This window comes from Balaenoptera musculus, chromosome 4, assembly GCF_009873245.2.
Source record: "Balaenoptera musculus isolate JJ_BM4_2016_0621 chromosome 4, mBalMus1.pri.v3, whole genome shotgun sequence".
Classification (NCBI taxonomy): Eukaryota; Metazoa; Chordata; class Mammalia; order Artiodactyla; family Balaenopteridae; genus Balaenoptera; species Balaenoptera musculus.
This window is the reverse complement of record NC_045788.1, coordinates 74,432,016-74,451,978: the sequence shown is the minus strand read 5'-3', so window position 1 is coordinate 74,451,978 and position 19,963 is coordinate 74,432,016. Positions and strand designations below refer to the sequence as shown.

The following is a 19,963-nucleotide window of genomic DNA, read 5'->3' as shown; positions in this document are numbered from 1 at the left end:
GTGTCCGTGCATGTGTACACAAAGATGCACACACACAAAGGCCTTGTGCTTAACGCCCATTTCAAAGACAGGCTGGTTCTGTGACAAGTTTCTTGGACCTGAGCCCTGAATGCCTCACACTTCTACCCTCGGTCTGTGACTAACTGAATGGGTGGGGTTCTCCCAGAGGGCCTCTTACCTCTAAAGATCCGCCTCTGAGACCCCAAGAGCTGGCAGACCTCAGCAGAGGCCCTGCAGGAGTTGACACATTTCTGCAACCCATCGGCCAGGTCGAACAGCGTCACGTTGGAGGCCAGGGAAAAGGTGGTTTGCAGTGACATCACCACCACGCTGGGCTCCCTACAGGCAAAATATGTAGGTTTTAATTGTCCTAAGATGACATGTGGGCCCCAGGGCTTCTGGAAAATGAGTGTCCTCCCCATTCTCCAGTGAGGGCCTGGGAGAGCATGAAGTTCCAGTGACCTTGGCCCTGGATCACCCTATGGCCCAATCAAAACAAGGCCCAGTTTTGTTGCCATCATCCATGTTAGAACATCCTTCCCTTTCTATAGACTGGTTCACAAACTAATATAATCCTGTTACTTACCTAGAAGCATGAGCTGTGGATCGGGTATAACCAGGTAATGTTGAAAAACACACATTTAACTGAAAGGAAGAACAGGTTTATCGTTAACTGTGAGTCAGACAAAAGCCTTGAACCTAGAACGAATTTCCTATTTTCAGGATCAAATAGGCGTTTTCCAGCCATCAAGTTGTCAGCAGGCGGCCTTACGCAGGAGTGGTGTCTTTTTTGTTCCTTTCTTAAATGCCTTTCTGCTCTTATTCTGTTGTTCCATGAGTACAAAGGGAGAGAGGCAGATAGTACATCAGTGGGGAAAATCTTGGCAGGAAATGATGTTCGGAACAGCACCCTTGGATGCAAAACATCTTCAAAGGAGCAGATCTCTTCTAAGACCCAGGGTTTCAAAAACCTCAGAGGCAACTGTTTATTTGGACTTTGCATAGTGAACAAGCCTCACTGAAAAGGCTGGGTTCCTTTCAGCTACCCCAGGTCTGGCAGGCCTGACACAGACCCCTCATAATCTACAATGAGTTGACCTAACTCACAGATAGGTCCTCTTCAATAAGGCTCTCCATAGGAAATTACATTACATGGGTCAAGAGCCCTTTTGTTGAGAGCAAATTAAGAGCGACTCTCCCTGTGTTTGCCTTGTGCCCTCGGAAAGAGCAGAAAATCCCTGTGGGGCATGAAGTACGTGCCTGCTTCTCCACTCCCCCCCACAGTAGGGGCTGGGGATTCCTTTTATGCAGCAGAGGGTCTCAATACCTTGACCAATGCAACCCACCTGTCTTCAAAGCCTGTGTGTCAGACACATCTCACCCTTCACAAGGTGGATTCAAACACGGGATGCTATCAAACCCTTTTTTGGCTTTGTATGACATTGCTTTATATTCACAAGGTAATGATTTATTATTATTATTACTTAAACTTTTTTTCCCACGAAGAAACAGAAATAGCACATTTCAGAACAGAACGGCACCTTGGGAAAGGCTACTTGAGTCATAGCCTAAATCTTCTCTAGTCATAACCAAATCTTCACTATATCCTGGGGGTGGGGATGTCACATCACTAATAAATTATATGTTGATACTGGGTAAAAATCAGCAAATCAGATAAGTCACTGAGCACCGTGTAATGGGAAGGACTGTACCTCTGCACGAGTTTCTGAGCCCCTGTACTATCTTAGAAGGAAATATTGACCTACAACCGAACTAAGAGGCAGCTGCGGTGCAGTGCCAAGAACACCAGGAATAGGGTTAGTAGACGTAAAACCCTGTCATATAGTAAAGAATTTGACCTTACGCAAAGAGAGGTCTGGCCCTTGACTCCTGGGAGGTAATTTCTAAGCCTTTGGAATGTCCTGCCTTTGTTTACCTGGAGACCCTGGGCTGCTCCAGACAATCTAACAGTGTGATTTATGGTGGGGTTTGGGGTTACAAGGTAACCCAAAGGGTTACCTCTCCAGAGGGGCTGGAGACTGAGGTCAGCCATATGGGCAGTTGACTCTCTGTGTTTTGGCTCTAGACACCAAGGCTCGGGTGAGTCTCCCTGGTTGGTGATACTCTATGAATATTGTACACATCATTGCTGAGAGGAGTTAACCCTGTCCATGACCCCATGGGGAGAGGACGACTGGGAGCCCTGAATTTGAATCCCTCCTGGACTCTGCCCCATGCATCTCTTCCCTTAGCTGACTGTAACCTGGATCTTTTCACTGCAATAAACCGTAACCACAAGTAGAACAGCTTTCAGTGAGATCTGTGAGTCCTTCTAGTGCGTTATCAAAACTGAGGGTTTCTTGGGGACCCCCAAACTCGCAATTGGTGTCAGAAGTGAGAGTGGTCTCTAACTTTGCACCTGCTCTGTGTAAACTCAGGCAATGTCACTCACTTCCAGAGCCTGCCAGTTTTCCCTCTGTAAAAGTGTTGGCAATACCTCTTATAAGAGTGACGCATCTGGTAAAGTGCCTGTCACAGAGTAGATGCTCAGTAGATACAGAAATGGAATTGGAATCTACATTTTACACAACTAAAACCCATGGTCCCATAAAATCCTATAGGTGTTGGCTAATATACTCTTACCCATAAAGAACAAGTAAAATTAAAATCAGAAAGCAATCTCTAAAACTTATTTTGATGGCAAATTTCAATTTTCTGAGCACCAAATCTTAGACTATGGTAGCAGCTGAGAGGCAAAATTTACTATCTGAGCTTCATTTCTATCTCTTCTTCTTTCCTCTCCATTTTTCTTTCTTGCCTTTTTCCTGGCAAAAAGCAGGCAAGGAGGGAAAGAAGAAGAATCAAAGGCCCCTAGATAATCTACTCAGTGAATTCTCAACCCTGGATAATAGGATTAACTGTTCCACCTTTGGCATTCCCTTGAGAAAAAAGCATCATTCTCTCCAGGTTCCAAAACACAGACAGAAAAATCACACAGCATGTCAACAGCAGATGGGACCGTAGGATTTTCTGGGTCTTTCCGCTTCACCAACAGCTCTTATTGGTGCATGTCACCTAAATGTCTGTAACTATGAGTCTGAACATGGAAAAGAAATGCCAAGGCACCGATAAAGGCTGCATGGGAAGACACATTAGAAGAAATGCTTCTACCGGCATCACTGGTTCTCAACACCTCCCTTCTATTTCCGAGAGGCCTTTAATTTTACCCTGAAGTTCACCTTCCAAGTATAATAGAAATGAACTGCCCAGGAGATACAGCTGATCCCCAGGACGTTCCCGATTCTGAATAAAATCTGTTCTAGAAAACAAAGGACTAGCAGGAAGATGCCTTTCGGGAAACCTACCGTTTTGGTGATCTCATTTTCAACTTCACGGAGGTCTGAATGTTTTTCCACGGTGGTATTAAGAAACATTTTCTTTAATTTAAATTCTGTCACGAAGGTTCTAACTGAAAATGAAAACATAACCTGTTAGACCTCACAAGGTCCACCTACGCAAGGCTGAGTGTCTGTAAATCTCAAGGCACCCAGCTTTCCTCCACCTCCCAGGATGCTCTCTGTGCATTTCTTTCTCCTGGAGGGTGGAGACCACTCCTCCCTCTTCGGGGCTCCTCTAGCAATGGGAGCACCGACTGAGCTGAGCTGAAGACTCAGTCTGAGCAGACCTTTGGGTGAGAGGCTCCAAAGGGCCCTTTGCGTATGTGTGAGGGCTCTGAGAGAGGGAGCTTTCCTCGTCTCTCCAGCGGCCTCCCACATCTTAGATGCTCAGTGAAGCTGTAACAGAGAAGAGAGATGAGCTGGTCTAAAGAACGCACTTCCAGGAAGAGGGGAGGGAGACGTGGGTTGGAAAGACAAATGCTCGTGGGCCCCTATAAAGCTTCGGATGGAGGAAAGCTCTTTCTCTCTAGGTCTTTTACCAAGTTAGTCAGCCCTCCACTTCAAGGGCGTGCTCTGGTTTCCTCTTCTCATGAGAGTCACCTCCATCCATTCCCCATTCCTCTTGCTCAGAGGAAATGCCTGTTCTATCATTGATAAAAGAGGCTTCCAGAAGCCAGGTTACTTCCCAAGATCACCCAGCTCCCAAGGGCCAAAATTAACATTTAACGTCATGTGTGTCCATCTTCCAAGTTCTTCTTTCCCCCTAAACCCCCAGTCCCCTGAGGAATCTCATAGTCTAAGGACAACCAAGTGGCTACAGAGAAAGGTGTCAAACATCTGTAGCAGGACTCCGCTCAGGGGGCTGCCAGACTCCACAACTACAAGCCATATAATGAAAACAACCCATATTCAAGATACTGTTGGGTTCAGACATGAAAGGAAGTAGCCCCATTTTCACGGCCCATTTCACTCATAAAATAAAATTCCAGTTAACATCAATTTGTGCTGATTGGGCCTGAGGGTGATAGAACTTACAAATGGGCAGGCAAACAAAAATTAGGACAGCCTGCTTTATATCTGGCTCTTATCTTCCTTTAGATTCAATTCTTATCTTTCCCTCTGGACAAGAAAAAAATATAAATAAACCCAAACACAGAAACACATGAAGCTGCTCTTTCATAGAAAGCTTGCCTGCTGAATTAAGAAAAAGGCCCACAAATGAGCCAGGGAAAACATTTAACATCTTATACTTACTGTCTAAAGCCCTTAATCCTTATTTAACATCTTTTTGCTTGTTCTACAGTTCAGTGAAGCCAGCTGCTTAGGACTCTTTCTGAGAAGCAGGGAGCTCTTTGAAAACATTCCTGGCCAAATGAAAGCGTTTCAGCATGCTCTAATTTGCATATTCCTCTGATGTTTATGAACAATGAAGCTAAATGACTTGAAAAGGGAAAGATGATTGTTAACACAATAAGTGGCTCTCCTCCTGATGCATGGTGCCTGTGGGACCCTCCACACACAGGCTTCCAGAACAGTCACCCCACCCCTTTGTCCTCCCATCTCACAGGTCTAGGTCTGTGCCCAGACTCTGTGCAGAAACATATATATGGTAACCATCAGGTACACAGATCTCTTCTGAACCAGGACAGTAAATGTGGCCTCTGCATCTGTGTGAATACGAATAAGGCACCGCAGTGTCCCCCCCCAGCCCTGCCCTCTCCCAGACACATTCCCATCTTCACGCTGCAGTTACATCATCTGGCTTTAGGGCAATTTTTAACTGTTGATTTACACAGGTTATCTAAATGATTTTTTAAAGATCCAAAATTATTGTTTTATATTCAAAGTAGTTTATCATTTTCATTGCTTTCAGCTCTGGTCCAAGAGATTAGAAGACTAATGTCAAAGGATACCTCCCATCTGGAGACCCCTACGATTTTCCAAGCTTGCTCAAATATATTATTTATTTGATCTTCATAATAACCCTGAGTGGGAAGCAGAGCAGGTGGTAATCTGATTTTACAGATGAGGAAATTGATGCTCAGGGGTCAGTGTGCTGTAGGTGCTGGACATGGAGCTGGAAGCCTGGCATTTGAGTCCCTGGCAAGTGTACTTTCATACTGTTTCAAAATAAAATCATTTCCATCATCTCCATTCTTAAACTGAAAACTCCTTGCTGATTTCTTACAGGGTGTAGTTAAATGGAATAGGTGACCCAACTGCAAATAATCTATTAGAATACGAGGACTTCTCAACTTTGACTGATGTCTATATTCCCAGATTTTTCTTCCTTAAAAATAACGCTTTTGGTGAGGGACGACTCGAATTCCGTTTGGAGGCATCTTTGAGCTCCTCGAGTAGACATCATGAGCAAAGCTCACCCTCCCGAGTTGAAGAAATTTATGGACAAGAAGTTATCATTGAAATTAAATGGTGGCAGACATGTCCAAGGAATACTGAGGGGATTTGATCCCTTTATGAATCTTGTGATAGATGAATGTGTGGAGATGGCAACTAGTGGGCAACAGAACAATATTGGAATGGTGGTAATACGAGGAAATAGTATCATCATGTTAGAAGCTTTGGAACGAGTGTGAACAATGGCTGTCTTCACCAGAGAAATCAACTGCTTCCACATGTCCCCTCTCCACATTTTACTACGATGAAAATTGGGTTGTGTACATTTTCTTACTGAACTTTTTTGTTAAATAAACTTCTGTAATAGTCAAAAAAAAAATAACGCTTTGACTTGATCCTTGTATTTTAAACAATTTTCTAAATTCTACCATTATTTTAGTAGGGTACCAACTATTGAAATACATTTCTAGCCCCAAGATGGAGCTGCACCTGCCTGGGGTGCCACGTCAGCAAGTCAAACTTTTAGAGTTCCTGTAAACGCTCCCCTTGACCAGTAATGCAGCATATCAGTCAGCCAATCCCCAACAGCGAAGCCAACTCTGGGCTCTATACTTATTTCCTTGTTCCTTGATCTTTCTAAATAAGGTCAGATATGCAACCCCAGCCAATCATGCCCTGTGTCCGCGTTGCTGCTTCTACGCGCTATAAATCTCACTCTTGCCCATAGTGGCTCAGAAGGAGTGTTCCTTCCACTGCTGTGAGGCCCTGTACTTCCCCAGTCCATGGACTGCTTTCCCTTGAGTAAAGGACATCAAACTCATTACCAAATTGTTTTAGTTTTGTCATTTGACACCACCTTCTTAAAAACTCTGATTATTCCCCTCAGCCTATGGGCAATGCAAGTCATGCAAATAACACTTTCAAAGGACACAGACATTTGCTCTCTCAAAAAAACATTTACTGAGCACTTTTTCTGTGTTGAGTATGACACTGGGCAATATAAGATGATTCCAAGTTGAGTCACTGTACCCACCAGCGCCCTATCCAGCTTAGATAACTCTATCTTCCTCACTTGTAATTTCTTCAAGTTCTTCATTGACCTCGGCACTCTAACACAGATTACACACCGTGTGTGCAAGAAAGCTCCCAGAACGAACACAGCACTGTGTGATGGAAGGACTGTGGGCTGCAAACCTGGCGTCTCACCAAGCGGTTGTACAAGCTGGGCCACTTAGTACTTTGTCAGGGCCTTAGTTTTCATTTGGGTTGTTTGCTTTTTAACCTGTAAAATGGAGATTACATCTAAAACCAACCATCTTCATAAAATCTATTAAATTCGGGATCAAAATGTGACAAATTGTATGATACAATTATGGCAGTAGCTTTGTAAAAACTGTATCTTGTCTGTGGACAAGAACATGAAGATCATTTTGGTTTTTTTTTAAATTAATTAATTAATTTATTTATTTTTGGCTGAGTTGGGTCTTCGTTGCCGTGTGCAGGCTTCTCATTGCGGTGGCTTCTCTTGTTGCGGAGCGCGGGCTCTAGGCACACGGGCTTCGGTAGTTGTGGCTCACGGGCTCTAGAGCGCAGACTAAGCAGTTGTGGCGCACGGGCTTAGTCGCTCCATGGCCTGTGGGATCTTCCTGGCCCAGGGCTCGAACCTGTGTCCCCTGCACTGGCAGGTGGATTCTTAACCACTGCGCCACCAGGGAAGCCCATGAAGATCGTTTTTAAAAATGAAAAGAACGTGTGAATGTGGTAGGATAATCAGGGTTTTATTCTCTTTTTTCTCTCCCTAAATTTTTTTTTTTTACTCTTTGGTTAGAATATTCTTTTGATTTTTTTCCCCCTAACTGTAGGGTGGAATGGTTAAGCAAATAGTGTTATACACAGATGATGGCATATTTATGCAGTCATTACAAAGTTTGTATAATAGTTTCAATAACATGGAAAAATGTTTAAGGTATAAAGTTTGTACAAATACCGTATGACTTCAACTATATCAAAATATAATACACACTAAAAAAGACTGCAAATAAGGTGCTACATCTCTGAGTGGTGGAATAATAGGCAATGTCTTCCACTCCCTTCTATATTCCTTAAATTTATTCCTTGGGCAAATATTGATTTTGATTAGGGAGAAAATCAATAAATGTTATTTTGCAAAATACATTGTGGTGCCGAGAAAATTCCAAGATAGACAAACTCTCTTACCCAAATTGCATATCCCTTTTTCCAGCTGGTACCCCACTGGGCATCTGCAGGTGAAGGATCCCTGAGTATTGTTGCACATGGCCAGGGGTGGGCAGGGGTTTGAGAGGCATTCATTCACATCTGCGGAGAAGGGAACACAAGGTCACAGTGAATCTGCAGCAGGCAGCACAATCATAATCCAGTACAAGGGGCACTTCTAAGGGCCAAATGGCACTGGGCGTGATGGGGCCTGGAAACGAGTAGATACTACCCTTGTTCTCAAGGTGCTACCAGTCTACTGAGGGTGGGGGCAGCCATGAGTACAACTAACTATAAATATAAGGCAGGATTTGAAAGTAAAGAGAAAGTAATGATTTTGATGGAAGGGAGAATTAAGGACTATTTCAAATAACATCTGGACTAAGACTGGAAGAATTTTAATCAGCAGATGTGGGTAGGGGGATTCTAGGCTGGGGCACCAGCACAGTGAAGGTCTGGAGCAGGAAAGTGTAGGGGTTTTCAGGGAATGGTGGGCGGTCCAGTGTGGCAGGGATGGAGGGAGCCCGCATAAGGGAGCCAGATCGTGGAGGCTCGTCAATGTCATTGTCTGACGACGTTGCCCTGCAGACAACACATAAGCATGCTAATTCTCAAGTAAGCAGGGTATGAATTTTAAAATCTTACTCCCCTACCTTTTGGAGGAAAAGGGAGTTTACTGCCTATCTCAATGTGATACTGTATTGTAGACCACCGCAGATGACTCTTCCTCTTACCCACGTTGCAGTCATCTCCTTGCCAGGAAGGTGAGCACACACACTGGTACCCACGGCTGGTGGGGTCCACAACGCATTTCCCATCATGAAGACAAGGGTTAGTGGCACAGCTGTTAACTGAAAACACATTGCAGATACAGAGCAGTTAATCACACAGGAAAGGTAAGGGCAGTGCTAGGTAAATATTTAATTCTCCCAGCTAATATTTGATTCTTGCTTATTTCTGTGTACTTGCCCTGAGAGGCCACACTATGAAACAGAATGGGTTCCCAGAGGTGCAGAAGAGATGTATTGGGACTGGATGCTGGCACTAGCTGTGTACATACACACGTGTTAGACAGTTGGATCCCTAAATGCAGGAGCTGGTTCAAATCCAAATACTGCTTACAAGTCCCTCGGCTCGGGAACGATGATTACATTGCCTTGGGATACTTAAATTCTACTTGAATCAATGCCAATTTAAAACACACGTTAAGGAGAAAATGATGCCTGATCAACCATCCTCCCTGCTCCAAGTTTTCTCTTTTCTAAAGGTCTCACGCTGTAACCGGGCCTCCACACAACATGCAGTCATTCAGAACAATGCCTGCAGGTGAGCACTACGATACCCTCTCTTTACGCGGTGTGACCATGAGCCCGTCTAATTCATCCAGGCCCTGGCGATGCACAAGCTCCACTGAACTCTTGGACTCCCAGCTCCCAGGTGCGGTGACCACACTCTCTGTTTGGGTCTGTATAACTGGCCTTGTCATGCTACAGTTATACAATAACTGCCGAATAAAGGTTTCTGAAGCACATTTAGAAAAGCCAAAACTCATAACAGAAGGAGAACAATCATCTCCAAGGAGAAAAGTCAGTGGTAGAATGAGAAAGAGAAGGCAGAAGTCAAGAGTTCTTACTCCAGAATAACCCTGAAGACAAATGGGCTAAACCTGAAGATGGTGTCCCTGCTCCTCATTGCTACTTCATATCTACCTAAGATCACCTGCATGAGCATAGCACCTATATGTACAAACACTGCACCCATGGACTCTGTCACAAAACACACAGCAACAGCCAGTAACAATGTTCCTAATACTCACCTATAGTTATCACTGCAATGACTACAATTGGCTTTAAGGGACACTTGTGAATTATGTTCTACCTGGTATTGGAATATATTTGGCATCTGGAAATGAAGCCTGTGAGTCCTGAAGCAGGGGTCCCAAACTTGCCAGAAGAAGGAGCCAGCTTCCATTTCCCAGCAATGCTCGGACCACTGGCACGAAGGGGGCACCAATGCATCAGGGCTCTGCGGGGCTGCGTGGGGTCCATGGCCCTCCAGCCACGAGCTGGATGATGGCTGCCTGGTTGGAACTCCGTTTCTAACTCCCTTCCCTTCTCCCCTCCTCCCTTCAGTCCCCATTTCACCCCTTCACCAATAGGAGTTTTCCTTTCCTGAGTCTGGACAAGCTAAATATCCAGCAAATTTTGACCCTGACATCAAAGGAGGTATCATCCTACTTCCTTCTACCTTTCCTTAAGTGATAAAGAATCATGTGGATGGCTTTATTTCCCTTGTCCCAGCAACTTCAACATGGATATAAAGATATATAACCTCAAGGGCAATGTCACACAGTCACTATGGGAAAGGTTAGTTCATCATCCTCTCACTGAACACATCTCTCCACCCACATTTATCCACTGACATCATAATCTTAGGGAGACAAAGAAGCCTGGGCTCCCCTGGATCAAGAGAAGTTTCCCCGGTGACTGGGGGGCTGGCTGACTAACTCAGAAGCTCGTGGCTCTGATCCGGGAGCAGGCACCCGCTCACTCTGTGTCTCAGACAGGCCACCTAAAGCTTCTTGACTCCAGTTTTCCACCCTTCAGTCCCGCTTCACTACCCCACTCTGGCCTTGCTAGAGTTAAAGGCATGCTTGAAAAGCTCTTGCAATTACGGGGCATTACAAGTTACAACGGCACTACTACTGATGTCACACATGGCCAACGGCATCCTCTCCTCTTTCTCCAGGAAGAATTCTGAAACTCAGGGGTGAGAAAACTGTCACTGTGACATTCTTTTCTGATTTAAGTGCTTCAACAGGAAGTATTTGAGATCACAAAGCAGACCCTGTCCTATGGCGGATACCAGCCACCCCGAGCCCCGTGCGGTCTCAGTGTGCTTGTGCGACTGCGTCCTACCTGAGGCTGGAGATGACGGGGCTGTGGACGACTGGGTGCTGCTCTGAGCAGTGAAGGTGGTCGATGTAGATGTCAACACCTTAGCTGTAGAAACAGGTGTGCTTTGGGGGGAAGGAGATGTTCTGAGGAAACGTGAAGCCAGGCTGTGCTCTTCTGTAGGGGCAAGCCCCGTGGTCCATTCTTTTGCTGACGTGGGCGCACTGGTCAGGGCGATCGATCCGGTGGCAGCATCTCTATTCACTGGGTTCCTTTCTGTGGTGACGGCACCTTCTGTTGAGATGCGTACCACTAGAATTTCAGGACTGGTTGGCGGGAGTCGTTTTCCAGCCACTGTCTGTACTGTGGTAGGACCACCCGTCAGAGATGCTGTGCTTGATGGGGGTTGGGGGCTGGGCGCGGGGGGATGAGAGGTCTGGAGAGTGGTAGCTATCAAAGCTGGAGACGTCTGGGCTAAGCTGGTGCTCGTGGCTGGAAGGGTTTGCTCAGTGGAGGACTCCGTTAAGGCCAGGGGCGAAGGGATCCCCAGAGTAGACCTCACTGTTACAGTTTCCGTGGTCTCCACGGGCACAGTCTCCAGGCTCTGTGGCTTTGATTCCGTAACGATCTTCTCAAGGTGTGGGCTGCTCTGGTTCTTAGGATCTGCTGTTTGACTGCTGGGGAGCGTTGCCACGGATGATGCCATTATCGACGTCCAAGCTGAAGTCACAGGAGTGTCCCTTGCCTTGGGCAGGACCAGGGTAGAAGATGAAGGTGGGAGGACTGTCTGTGAGACAGACGGCGAGACAGGGGCAGATGCTGTCAGGGATACTAGTGAGGGTGGTGGCGAGGAAGACGAAGGTGTGGGCACATCAGGGGCGGACTGCGGTGGGTGAGTGGAGGCCCTGGTCGATGGCAAGGATGACGAGAACCGGTAGGGCTGTGACACTGAGGGCTGGGGCAAGGGGGGCCCTGACGAAGAAGACAACGATGTATCGCCAACGGATTCAGCATCCGGGTCCAGAAGAACCAGAGTGGTCAGCATATTAACGGTGGGTGTGCGGGATGGAGGGCTGGCCGTGCGCAGAACTAGTGCCTCAGTGGAAGACTGAGCGTATTCCCCACCGTGGGATGAGACGTTGCTTCTCTCTGTCTGAGCCTGAGAAGGGGAAGAAGAGTCTGAACGCAAAGAGCCTGAGATCTTAACAGAAGAGGTGGAACTCTCCCTTACGTCCAAGGATGAGCTGTGGTCTGCAACGGACAGCAGTGCCCGTTCCCCTTTGGTGAAAGGAGCTGAGACGTAGGTGTGGTCTGTGTAGTCACTGGACGTCCCGTGTTCAGGGTGGGTGCCGCTCACTGCATCATAGCTCATTCCAGTGACTGCAAAGGGAAAAACCAAAGTTAGGTCAAACTGAACAGACATCTGTGAACCTGCACTATGAGACTGACTTTCAGTGTCCCACCCTTGAACACCTGGGGGTGACACACTTTCTCTGGATAGAGACAGTACGGGGAGGCAGGCAGGGTTTGAGTCCACAGTGAGCGGACCTGCCCTCCTGTGAGGAGCACAGCGGCAGCAGGGGAAATGGTAATAAAAGAGACGCGGGGCCAGGGGCCGAAGAATAGGGAACAGGTCCAGATTCCCTCCACAGGCCTTTTTTGATGAAAGCAAATTAGTATCTGAAAAGCTCTTAAGACCCCAAATAGAACAATTGTTATGCCTAAATGGAAAAAGGAAAACCCTCCCAACTTTCCATTCTGTACAATGAGATATTTCTTTCCCAGGAGACTGGCCTAAGCCACAACATGGCCAGGTTTCTTTATTGCAAGCATCCTGGCAGACAGCACCGCAAATGCCTGGGGCAAGTGTTGGGGAGGTGGGAGAACCCGGAAAGTCCTCTTCACAGGGAGCCGGTAAGGCACTTTCTGGGTCGACAGCGAACTCAGTCACTCTAGGATCACAAGCAAATTGACAGATGAGCTGAGGGAATGTGGCAAGAGATCCTGCCCCTCACCTCCGTCACCTCCGAGGACTCGCGAGGCTGCCAGTGAACCCGAGACCGGGTGGGCGTCCCAGGTCGCCGTCACGTTCCCCCGCTGAGTGGGGCGCTCCGCGTCTCTGGGCGTCGCTGCTGAGCGCTCCACATCCCCAGGAGTCGTGCTGCCCTTGGTGAGAGATCGCAGCGTGCGCTCTCCGACTCCAGTGAAAGTAGCCCAGGTGTGCGGGCTGTGAGCGCGGGCTCCGGGCGCCCCCTCAGAAGCCCCCTCCTCCACTTCGGAACTGACGGCCAGCTCAGGACTGTCTTCGGTGGCTGCGAGAGGGCCAAAAAGGGGAGGGCCGGTCACTCGGGGCGTAGAGCTGGGCTGTGTGAGCCAGACGCTTCCCTACGCTTTCTCAGTGTTTTTATCTGAAACTGACAAGGTGAAAACCCAAAATGTGTGTTGTTCTTGCAAAGGCACCAGTGACCGAAACCTCAGGAAGCAGCGCGGGGGTCAGCGTTGCTGTTCAGGTGGCTTGGATTTATGGGAAGGTTTATTACTTAGTGAACAGGATTGATACGGTATTTCTGCTCGGTGATAACATAATAAATAGTGTTTATGTCACGGAAATTGGTGGTGGCAGCGGGAGAGGTGAACAGTGGGCAAAAGACTAACAACCCTGCTGGGGCTTTAGACCCGACAAGGCCTGGGAGGGAGGCCAGTATCACCTGGAAGGCTTTTACCTCCTGGTAGGACCAGCGATACACGACCGACACAGGGCCTGTCACTCTATAGTGTCTGTCATTCTATAGTGTAGTTCTTCACCCTAGCACATCAGTGAGAAATGGCATTGTGGTCGCAGGTTACGGGTGGGCTTGTTTTTGTTTTTTTTTAAATGTATATGTTTTATTTCCTTGGTAGGGATGGAACACGGACAGGTGACACATGAATAAGTATCCTTTTCCTCCTTTCTTGGGTATATGTTTTATGCTATAAACTTAAAGAATCTTAGATTATTATATTAAATTATCAAATAAATCCTTCTTTTCAGAAATGATGGAAATGAGGTCCAATTCTTCTTGGCCTACATATCTGGATCTAATGAGACAAACAGGCTCTTTTCTGATTCTTATTCTTATTCCCAGACCAGTCTAGCCCTTGACACCTCATGGACCTACCTTGGTGGAAAATGGATACAAAGCTGAGTGTAGGTTCTCTTCATGATAGGTTTGCATTAACTGACAGACAGGAATGGGGACAGGGACACACAGTGACCTGGGGCAGCACTGAAAAAGCCAGGACCCAGTCACAGATGTGGTCTGACCCAGGCAGCAGGACTTAAGAGACCCACAGAAAGTCCACCAGGAGAGGCTGGAGAGTTGAGTGTACCCGAGCACAATTTCCCTGGCAAAGAGGACAGGGCTGGGACGGACAATGATGGTCGGGGCTCTGTTACACAAGACTTAGGCCAACAACACTGTCAGGCTGACAGACTTAACACAGGGGAAAGTCATGTCCTGAAACAGAGGGGCTGCATCTGAACCCAGAAAAAGGAACGAACCAAGAACTCTGAAAGCTGGATGGCAGAATCAGTCAGCTGTGGGCTATTCAGAGGAAAAGAGAGAAAGCATTATGTTAACCCAGAGTGAGGTAGTTTCAGGAACGAGGCTGTTCCTTATCTGGTGCTTTAGAACTGAACCCCAAGGTCCACTCACACTGAGATCACATTTTCCACACCAATCAACTGCACCCTGACTGCAGAGTGCAGGGTACTGAAGAGATGGAAGAGGTAAAGGCTATGGGACATGAGCTCCTGGTCTGAGATGGCAAAAATTCTGAGCGCCACAGGGGTAGGGCGGAAAGGATTCCTTGTGTTTAGGAGACAGATAGTGTGTTTTCCATTCACAGACATAAAAGAACACAAATAGCCTCCACCCATACATGTGGTATTCTTTACGATAAAGCGTACGCTTTTCCACATCACATCAGTAGTGATAAATGTTAATTTTCCTCATCAATTAGGGTACTCATAGCGGGGGAAAAGAGCTGCTATTATGAATGGTGGAGAGGTAAGAATTTAAACCTATTATAAGCTTAAATGAAAAGTTACTGCATTTTTGCTTTAGTCAGCATACAATTACATTGATAAGGCTGTTGAGAATTGTTTTTAAATATTTTCCAAAAACATTATTAAAAAGGAATATCAAAGGAAAAGCTTTCTCAAATTGATAGATTGGACTTCATCAAAATTAAAAAATTTGTGCTGCAGATGACAACATCAAGGAAGTGAAAAGACAACCCACAGAATGGGAGAAAATGTCTGCAAATCGTATCTCTGATAAAGGACGAGTACCCAGAATATACAAAGAACTCTTACAGTGCAATTAAAGAAAGACAAATAACCCAATTTAAAAGCCGTCAAAAGATCTAAATAGACTTTTCCAAAGAAGATATACAAATGGTCAATGAGCACATGAAAAGATGCTCACCATCATTAGTCAGCTGGGAAAACTGCAAACCAACACCACTTGAGACACCACTTCACACCCTATAAGATGGCTAGAATCAAAAAAGCTGGACGATAACAAGTGGTGGTAAAGGTGTTAAGAAACTGGAACCCTCGTACTTTGCTGGTGGGAATATAAAACGGTGCAGTCACTCTGGAAAACAGTTTGGCAGTTCCTCAAAGGTCAGAAATAGAGCTGCCATATAACCTGGCAATTCCAAGAGCACACAAAAACTTGTACCTGAATGTTCACAACAGTACTATTCGTAATAGCCAGAAGGTGGGAACAACCCACCCATCCAATAATGGATAAAAGCATAAACAAAATGTGGTGCATCCGTACGATGGAATAGAATTTGGCTATACAAAGGAACGAAGCACTGACATGCTGCAATGTGGATGAACCTTGAAAACATGATGCTGAGTGAAAAATACAAAAGGCCACATATTGTATGATTCCATGTATAAGAAACGTCTAGAAGAGGCAAGTCCATAGAGACAAAAAGTAAATTAGTGGATGTCAGAGGCTGGGCATAGCAGAGAATGGGGAGAGACTGCTCATGAGCTCAGAGTTTTTTGGGGGTGATGAAAATGTTCTGGCATTAGGTAGTTGTGATGGTTGCCCAACTTTGTCAATATACTAAAACCCACTGAACTGTACACTTTAAGTAGGTGAATTGTATAGAATGTGCATTATATCTCAATAAAGCCGTTTAAAAGGGGGTGAAAGGAGAATTTCTCTCGATGAAAGCCCAGACCTGGGGTGAATAACCACTCACGAGAAGGTGATACTTTCACCTTCCAGAAGCTGTGTGATTGCGGCAGGCATGGGGGTACAGCAGGGGGTGGGGGTGCTATACGGTGTGGAAGGACACGGCAGAGAAGTCCCGGAGCTGTGCGTGGGAGGGGCACGTGCCAACAGCAGCATCTTGGAGATGGAACAGAAAAACTGGGGGATATACAGGGATATCGGTATCAACCAGCTAGAAGGATGGCCCGGGAATTATGAGGGGCCCACGGAGCTATTTCATTAACGCGGCAGAAGATCGCAGCCCAGGCACCCCTCCACCGTCCGCGGGGTGCGGTTCCGTGAACGGAGACTCACTGGAGCGCTCCCCGCGTGGTGCCGAGGAGCCCAGGCTTTCTGAGGATGAAGACAAGGAGTCGGTGGCCGGTTCAGAGTAGTTCCTCTCACCAGGCGCTGGGTCACTTCCTCGAGACTGTGGGGCGGAGGCTGAAAACCGGGTCAAATCCGAAGCGTTCACAACCTCAGGATGGGAAGTGGAGCTTCCGGTCGCATTTGCGAACGGCTCGCTGTCGGTCAAGAACCAGCGAGCAGTGCTCTCTCCACCTCTTGCTGGCGGGACTGACCGAGACACAGTCGCTGTCTGAGACACGGGGCTGCCACTCCCCGCACCAGAGCTGCTGGCGAGTTGGTGTCCTCTGGAGGCTGAAAGGTGTCAGAGAGAAAAGGCCATCACATGGATGCAAGAGAGATCCCTCCACAACCGAGACACGAGTCCTCCCTAGGAGAAGGTGCCCTTTGCAAGGACCTTGTATAGTATTTACTATACGTGCAACCTGACGTGCATTTTCAGGTTCTAAATAATTATTTCAAAACTCTTCAGTGTCAGTAAGAGATCAATACTAAAAACAAAAATTGGTGAAGACAGGAGCTTTTAAACAGTATGTGCAAAGCAGAGTAACTTATAGGCTTGAGTGTTTTATTCTCTTTCCCCAAAAACATGGGGTGGTATGAGCCAGTGAGTATGCTGTTATGTCCATCAAATACAATGTGCCCAAATATTGTGCTTAGAGCATTTTTCTAAGACAGTTCTATTATTAATAAAACTAATTTTGGGGACTTCCCTGGTGGTCCAGCAGTTAAGACTCTGTGCTCCCAGTGCAGGGGGCCTGGGTTCCATCCCTGGTCAGGGAACTAGATCCCGCATGCCGCAACTAAAAAGATCCCGCACACCACAACGAAGATCTCACGTGCTGCAACTAAGACCCGGTGCGGCCAAATAAATAAATAGATTTTTTTTTTTTAAAAAAAGATTATTCTAATTTTGAAGTAGAGCAAACAAAAACTCAACTATAGGCAGTACACTAAAACCATGAATTTAGGGAGTATGTTTATATCTGCACATTTTCTTTGTAAAGATGATCTGTACGTAAGATAACTGAAGCTAGCTTTAAAGAACAGGCCAGCTCTCAGTTTGAAGATATGCTGCAGAGTGACAAGATGCACCAGCAGTGGGAGCTCAAGGCGGGGGTCTCAACTCTGTGGTGAGTGAGCTAAAGACCACGCACTCACTACTTAAACCCGCTGAACCTCAGTTTCCTCATCTACAAGAACGCAGGAGGAATGACGCCTGTTTGACTAATTTCACAACATTGTCATGAGGATGAAAATCAAAATGAGATAATGTGGTATACCAGATAAAGGAGATGGTGTTATTCAAGAACACAGTGGTTTTTTTTTTTTAAAGGTTGCAAATGGTCTTAAAGTGATTCCTTGAGAAAATGCAACGATTTAAAAATGTCCATAATAAATCAAATAAAGATCAAAGACTTACTTGGGGAATCATTTTGCCAAAATTCTCCTGAGACCTTGGAAGACGTAAGGCCAACTCCATTTTCCGTGGATGGCTCAGTGAGTTCCCCATCCCCTGGGCTCCTGACTACTCCACTGTTTCTTCTCCACCCTGCCTCAGAGGGTGAAGAATGGACTGATGCTGAAGTTGTGGTCATTTCAGAGTCCTCAGGGAAATGCTCTGTCTCATTTAGAGGTCCTGGACTGATGGCTAAAGACTGGAGCATCCTTGGGACACCGTCGGGGAACATGGTAGCAACATGGACACTCTTTGTCCCACTGACCGAGGGGCTGTGGACAGCAGTGGAGTTGTTTAAATCCTCCGTACTTCCAGAAGCTAAAATGGAAGAAAATATGCTTCAAGATTAGTTGGGGTGTATCTGGATACAAATGATGTTAATTACATTTCGGTAGATGAATATAGATAAGGTGGATCTAATAGATAAACACACATAACACACTCGTCCGCCCTCTCCTCACAGAGCTAAGTGGAGAAGCATGAGGTCCTTCACCGAGCACGATAAAAGCTTCAGATCAAGCTAAGAGGAAGACAGGAGAAAGCCTCTAGACATGATTTGCATTTGTCTTTATAGAGGAAGCTAAAGACTTCTGCTCTTGAATCCCACTTTATTACTTACACAGGACAGACCATTGTAACAAGGTGCAGGATTTGTTTTCTTTTGTTTTAGCAGTGTAACCCTTTTGTTCAAATGCTATTATAGATTAAAACCCACACATATGGGCTTCCCTGGTGGCGCAGTGGTTGAGAATCCACCTGCCAATGCAGGGGACACGGGTTCGAGCCCTGGTCCGGGAAGATCCCACATGCTGCGGAGCAACTAAGCCCGTACACCACAACTACTGAGCCTGCGCTCTAGAGCCCGCGAGCCACAACTACTGAGCCCGCATGCCATGACTACTGAAGCCCGTGCGCCTAGAGCCCGTGCTCCGCAACAAGAGAAGCCACCGCAATAAGAAGCCTGCGCACCGCAACGAAGAGTAGCCCCCGCTCGTTGCAACTAGATAAAGCCCACAGCAAGAAGACCCAGTGCAGCCAAACATAAATAAATAAAATAAATAATTTTAAAAAAAAAACCCATACATAAAAATGAATCAAAGTGGGTGCCTTGCAGGGGGCCCAGTCACCACTGAGGAGGCCTAGGGGTCTGCAGACCACAGTCAGAACAATGCTGGCCTAGAAAAGTAATTCCCAGCCTTGCCACCATCAAGTGTTCTTTATTACTCCCCACCTCATGGCCATAGTAAACCTTATGTTTTGAAAGACTATTAACCGAGCTGCATTTATTAAGTAACAGAGCTTCTAATCAGCAGGAGATACTGATTGTTACCCCCACTGATTTGATTTAATTCCATCCAAAAGCAACAGGCTCCATTACTATAGTTAGCTCCTTAGGCTTGGGAGACCAGCTCTTGAGCTCACATACTACTCCAGCAGGTCAGGGACTCCAGGTTGAGACAGCTTTTCTGATGAAATGGATGGCAGACACTGGATCAATTGTCAAGAACCTCAAGAACTGAATTATACACCACTGGTCAAAATGTGCAGTGTGGGCTTCCCTGGTGGCGCAGTGGTTGAGAATCTGCCTGCCAATGCAGGGGACACGGGTTCGAGCCCTGGTCTGGGAAGATCCCACATGCCGCGGAGCAACTAGGCCCGTGAGCCACAACTACTGAGCCTGCGCATCTGGAGCCTGTGCTCCGCAACAAGAGAGGCCGCGATAGTGAGAGGCCCGCGCACCGCGATGAAGAGTGGCCCCCGCTCGCCGCAACTGGAGAAAGCCCTCGCACAGAAACGAAGACCCAACACAGCCAAAAATAAATAAAATAAAATAAATTAATTAAAAAAAATGTGCAGTGTGCTCTGCAGCAGTACTGCAGCTTGCTGGCGGCTCCCTTCCACAAAGAACTTTCCAAAGGACACCCTGAGAAATGACCTCCAGAAGGGCACATGGAAATCTTCATTCCAAACAGGAAT

At 46.5% G+C, this 19,963-nt stretch overlaps 2 protein-coding genes across 3 annotated transcripts in view; one reads left to right on the top strand and one right to left on the bottom strand.

Moving 5' to 3' along the window:
• Positions 1–19,963, bottom strand: part of HEG1 (heart development protein with EGF like domains 1) — an 84,284-nt gene that overhangs the window by 31,537 nt on the left and 32,784 nt on the right. For both annotated transcript variants that reach the window (XM_036850081.1, XM_036850080.1), the window contains exons 4-12: positions 17,951–18,304; positions 16,477–16,821; positions 12,901–13,197; positions 10,910–12,265; positions 8,726–8,842; positions 7,974–8,093; positions 3,366–3,469; positions 587–645; positions 179–339 (exon numbers count right to left, since the gene is read on the bottom strand). In XM_036850081.1, coding sequence (XP_036705976.1) covers positions 179–339; positions 587–645; positions 3,366–3,469; positions 7,974–8,093; positions 8,726–8,842; positions 10,910–12,265; positions 12,901–13,197; positions 16,477–16,821; positions 17,951–18,304 — 2,913 coding nt within the window. The remainder of the gene's footprint in view (positions 1–178; positions 340–586; positions 646–3,365; positions 3,470–7,973; positions 8,094–8,725; positions 8,843–10,909; positions 12,266–12,900; positions 13,198–16,476; positions 16,822–17,950; positions 18,305–19,963) is intronic.
• On the top strand, positions 5,714–6,124 carry LOC118894187 (small nuclear ribonucleoprotein G). Its single transcript, XM_036850082.1, has one exon. It carries the CDS (start codon positions 5,765–5,767, stop codon positions 5,993–5,995), a length of 231 nt encoding a protein of 76 aa, XP_036705977.1. The 5' UTR covers positions 5,714–5,764; the 3' UTR covers positions 5,996–6,124.

Coding starts and splice junctions, on each gene's coding strand:
- LOC118894187 (XM_036850082.1), top strand. CDS start 5,765: ATGAGCAAAGCTCACCCTCCCGAGTTGAAGAAATTTATGGACAAGAAG.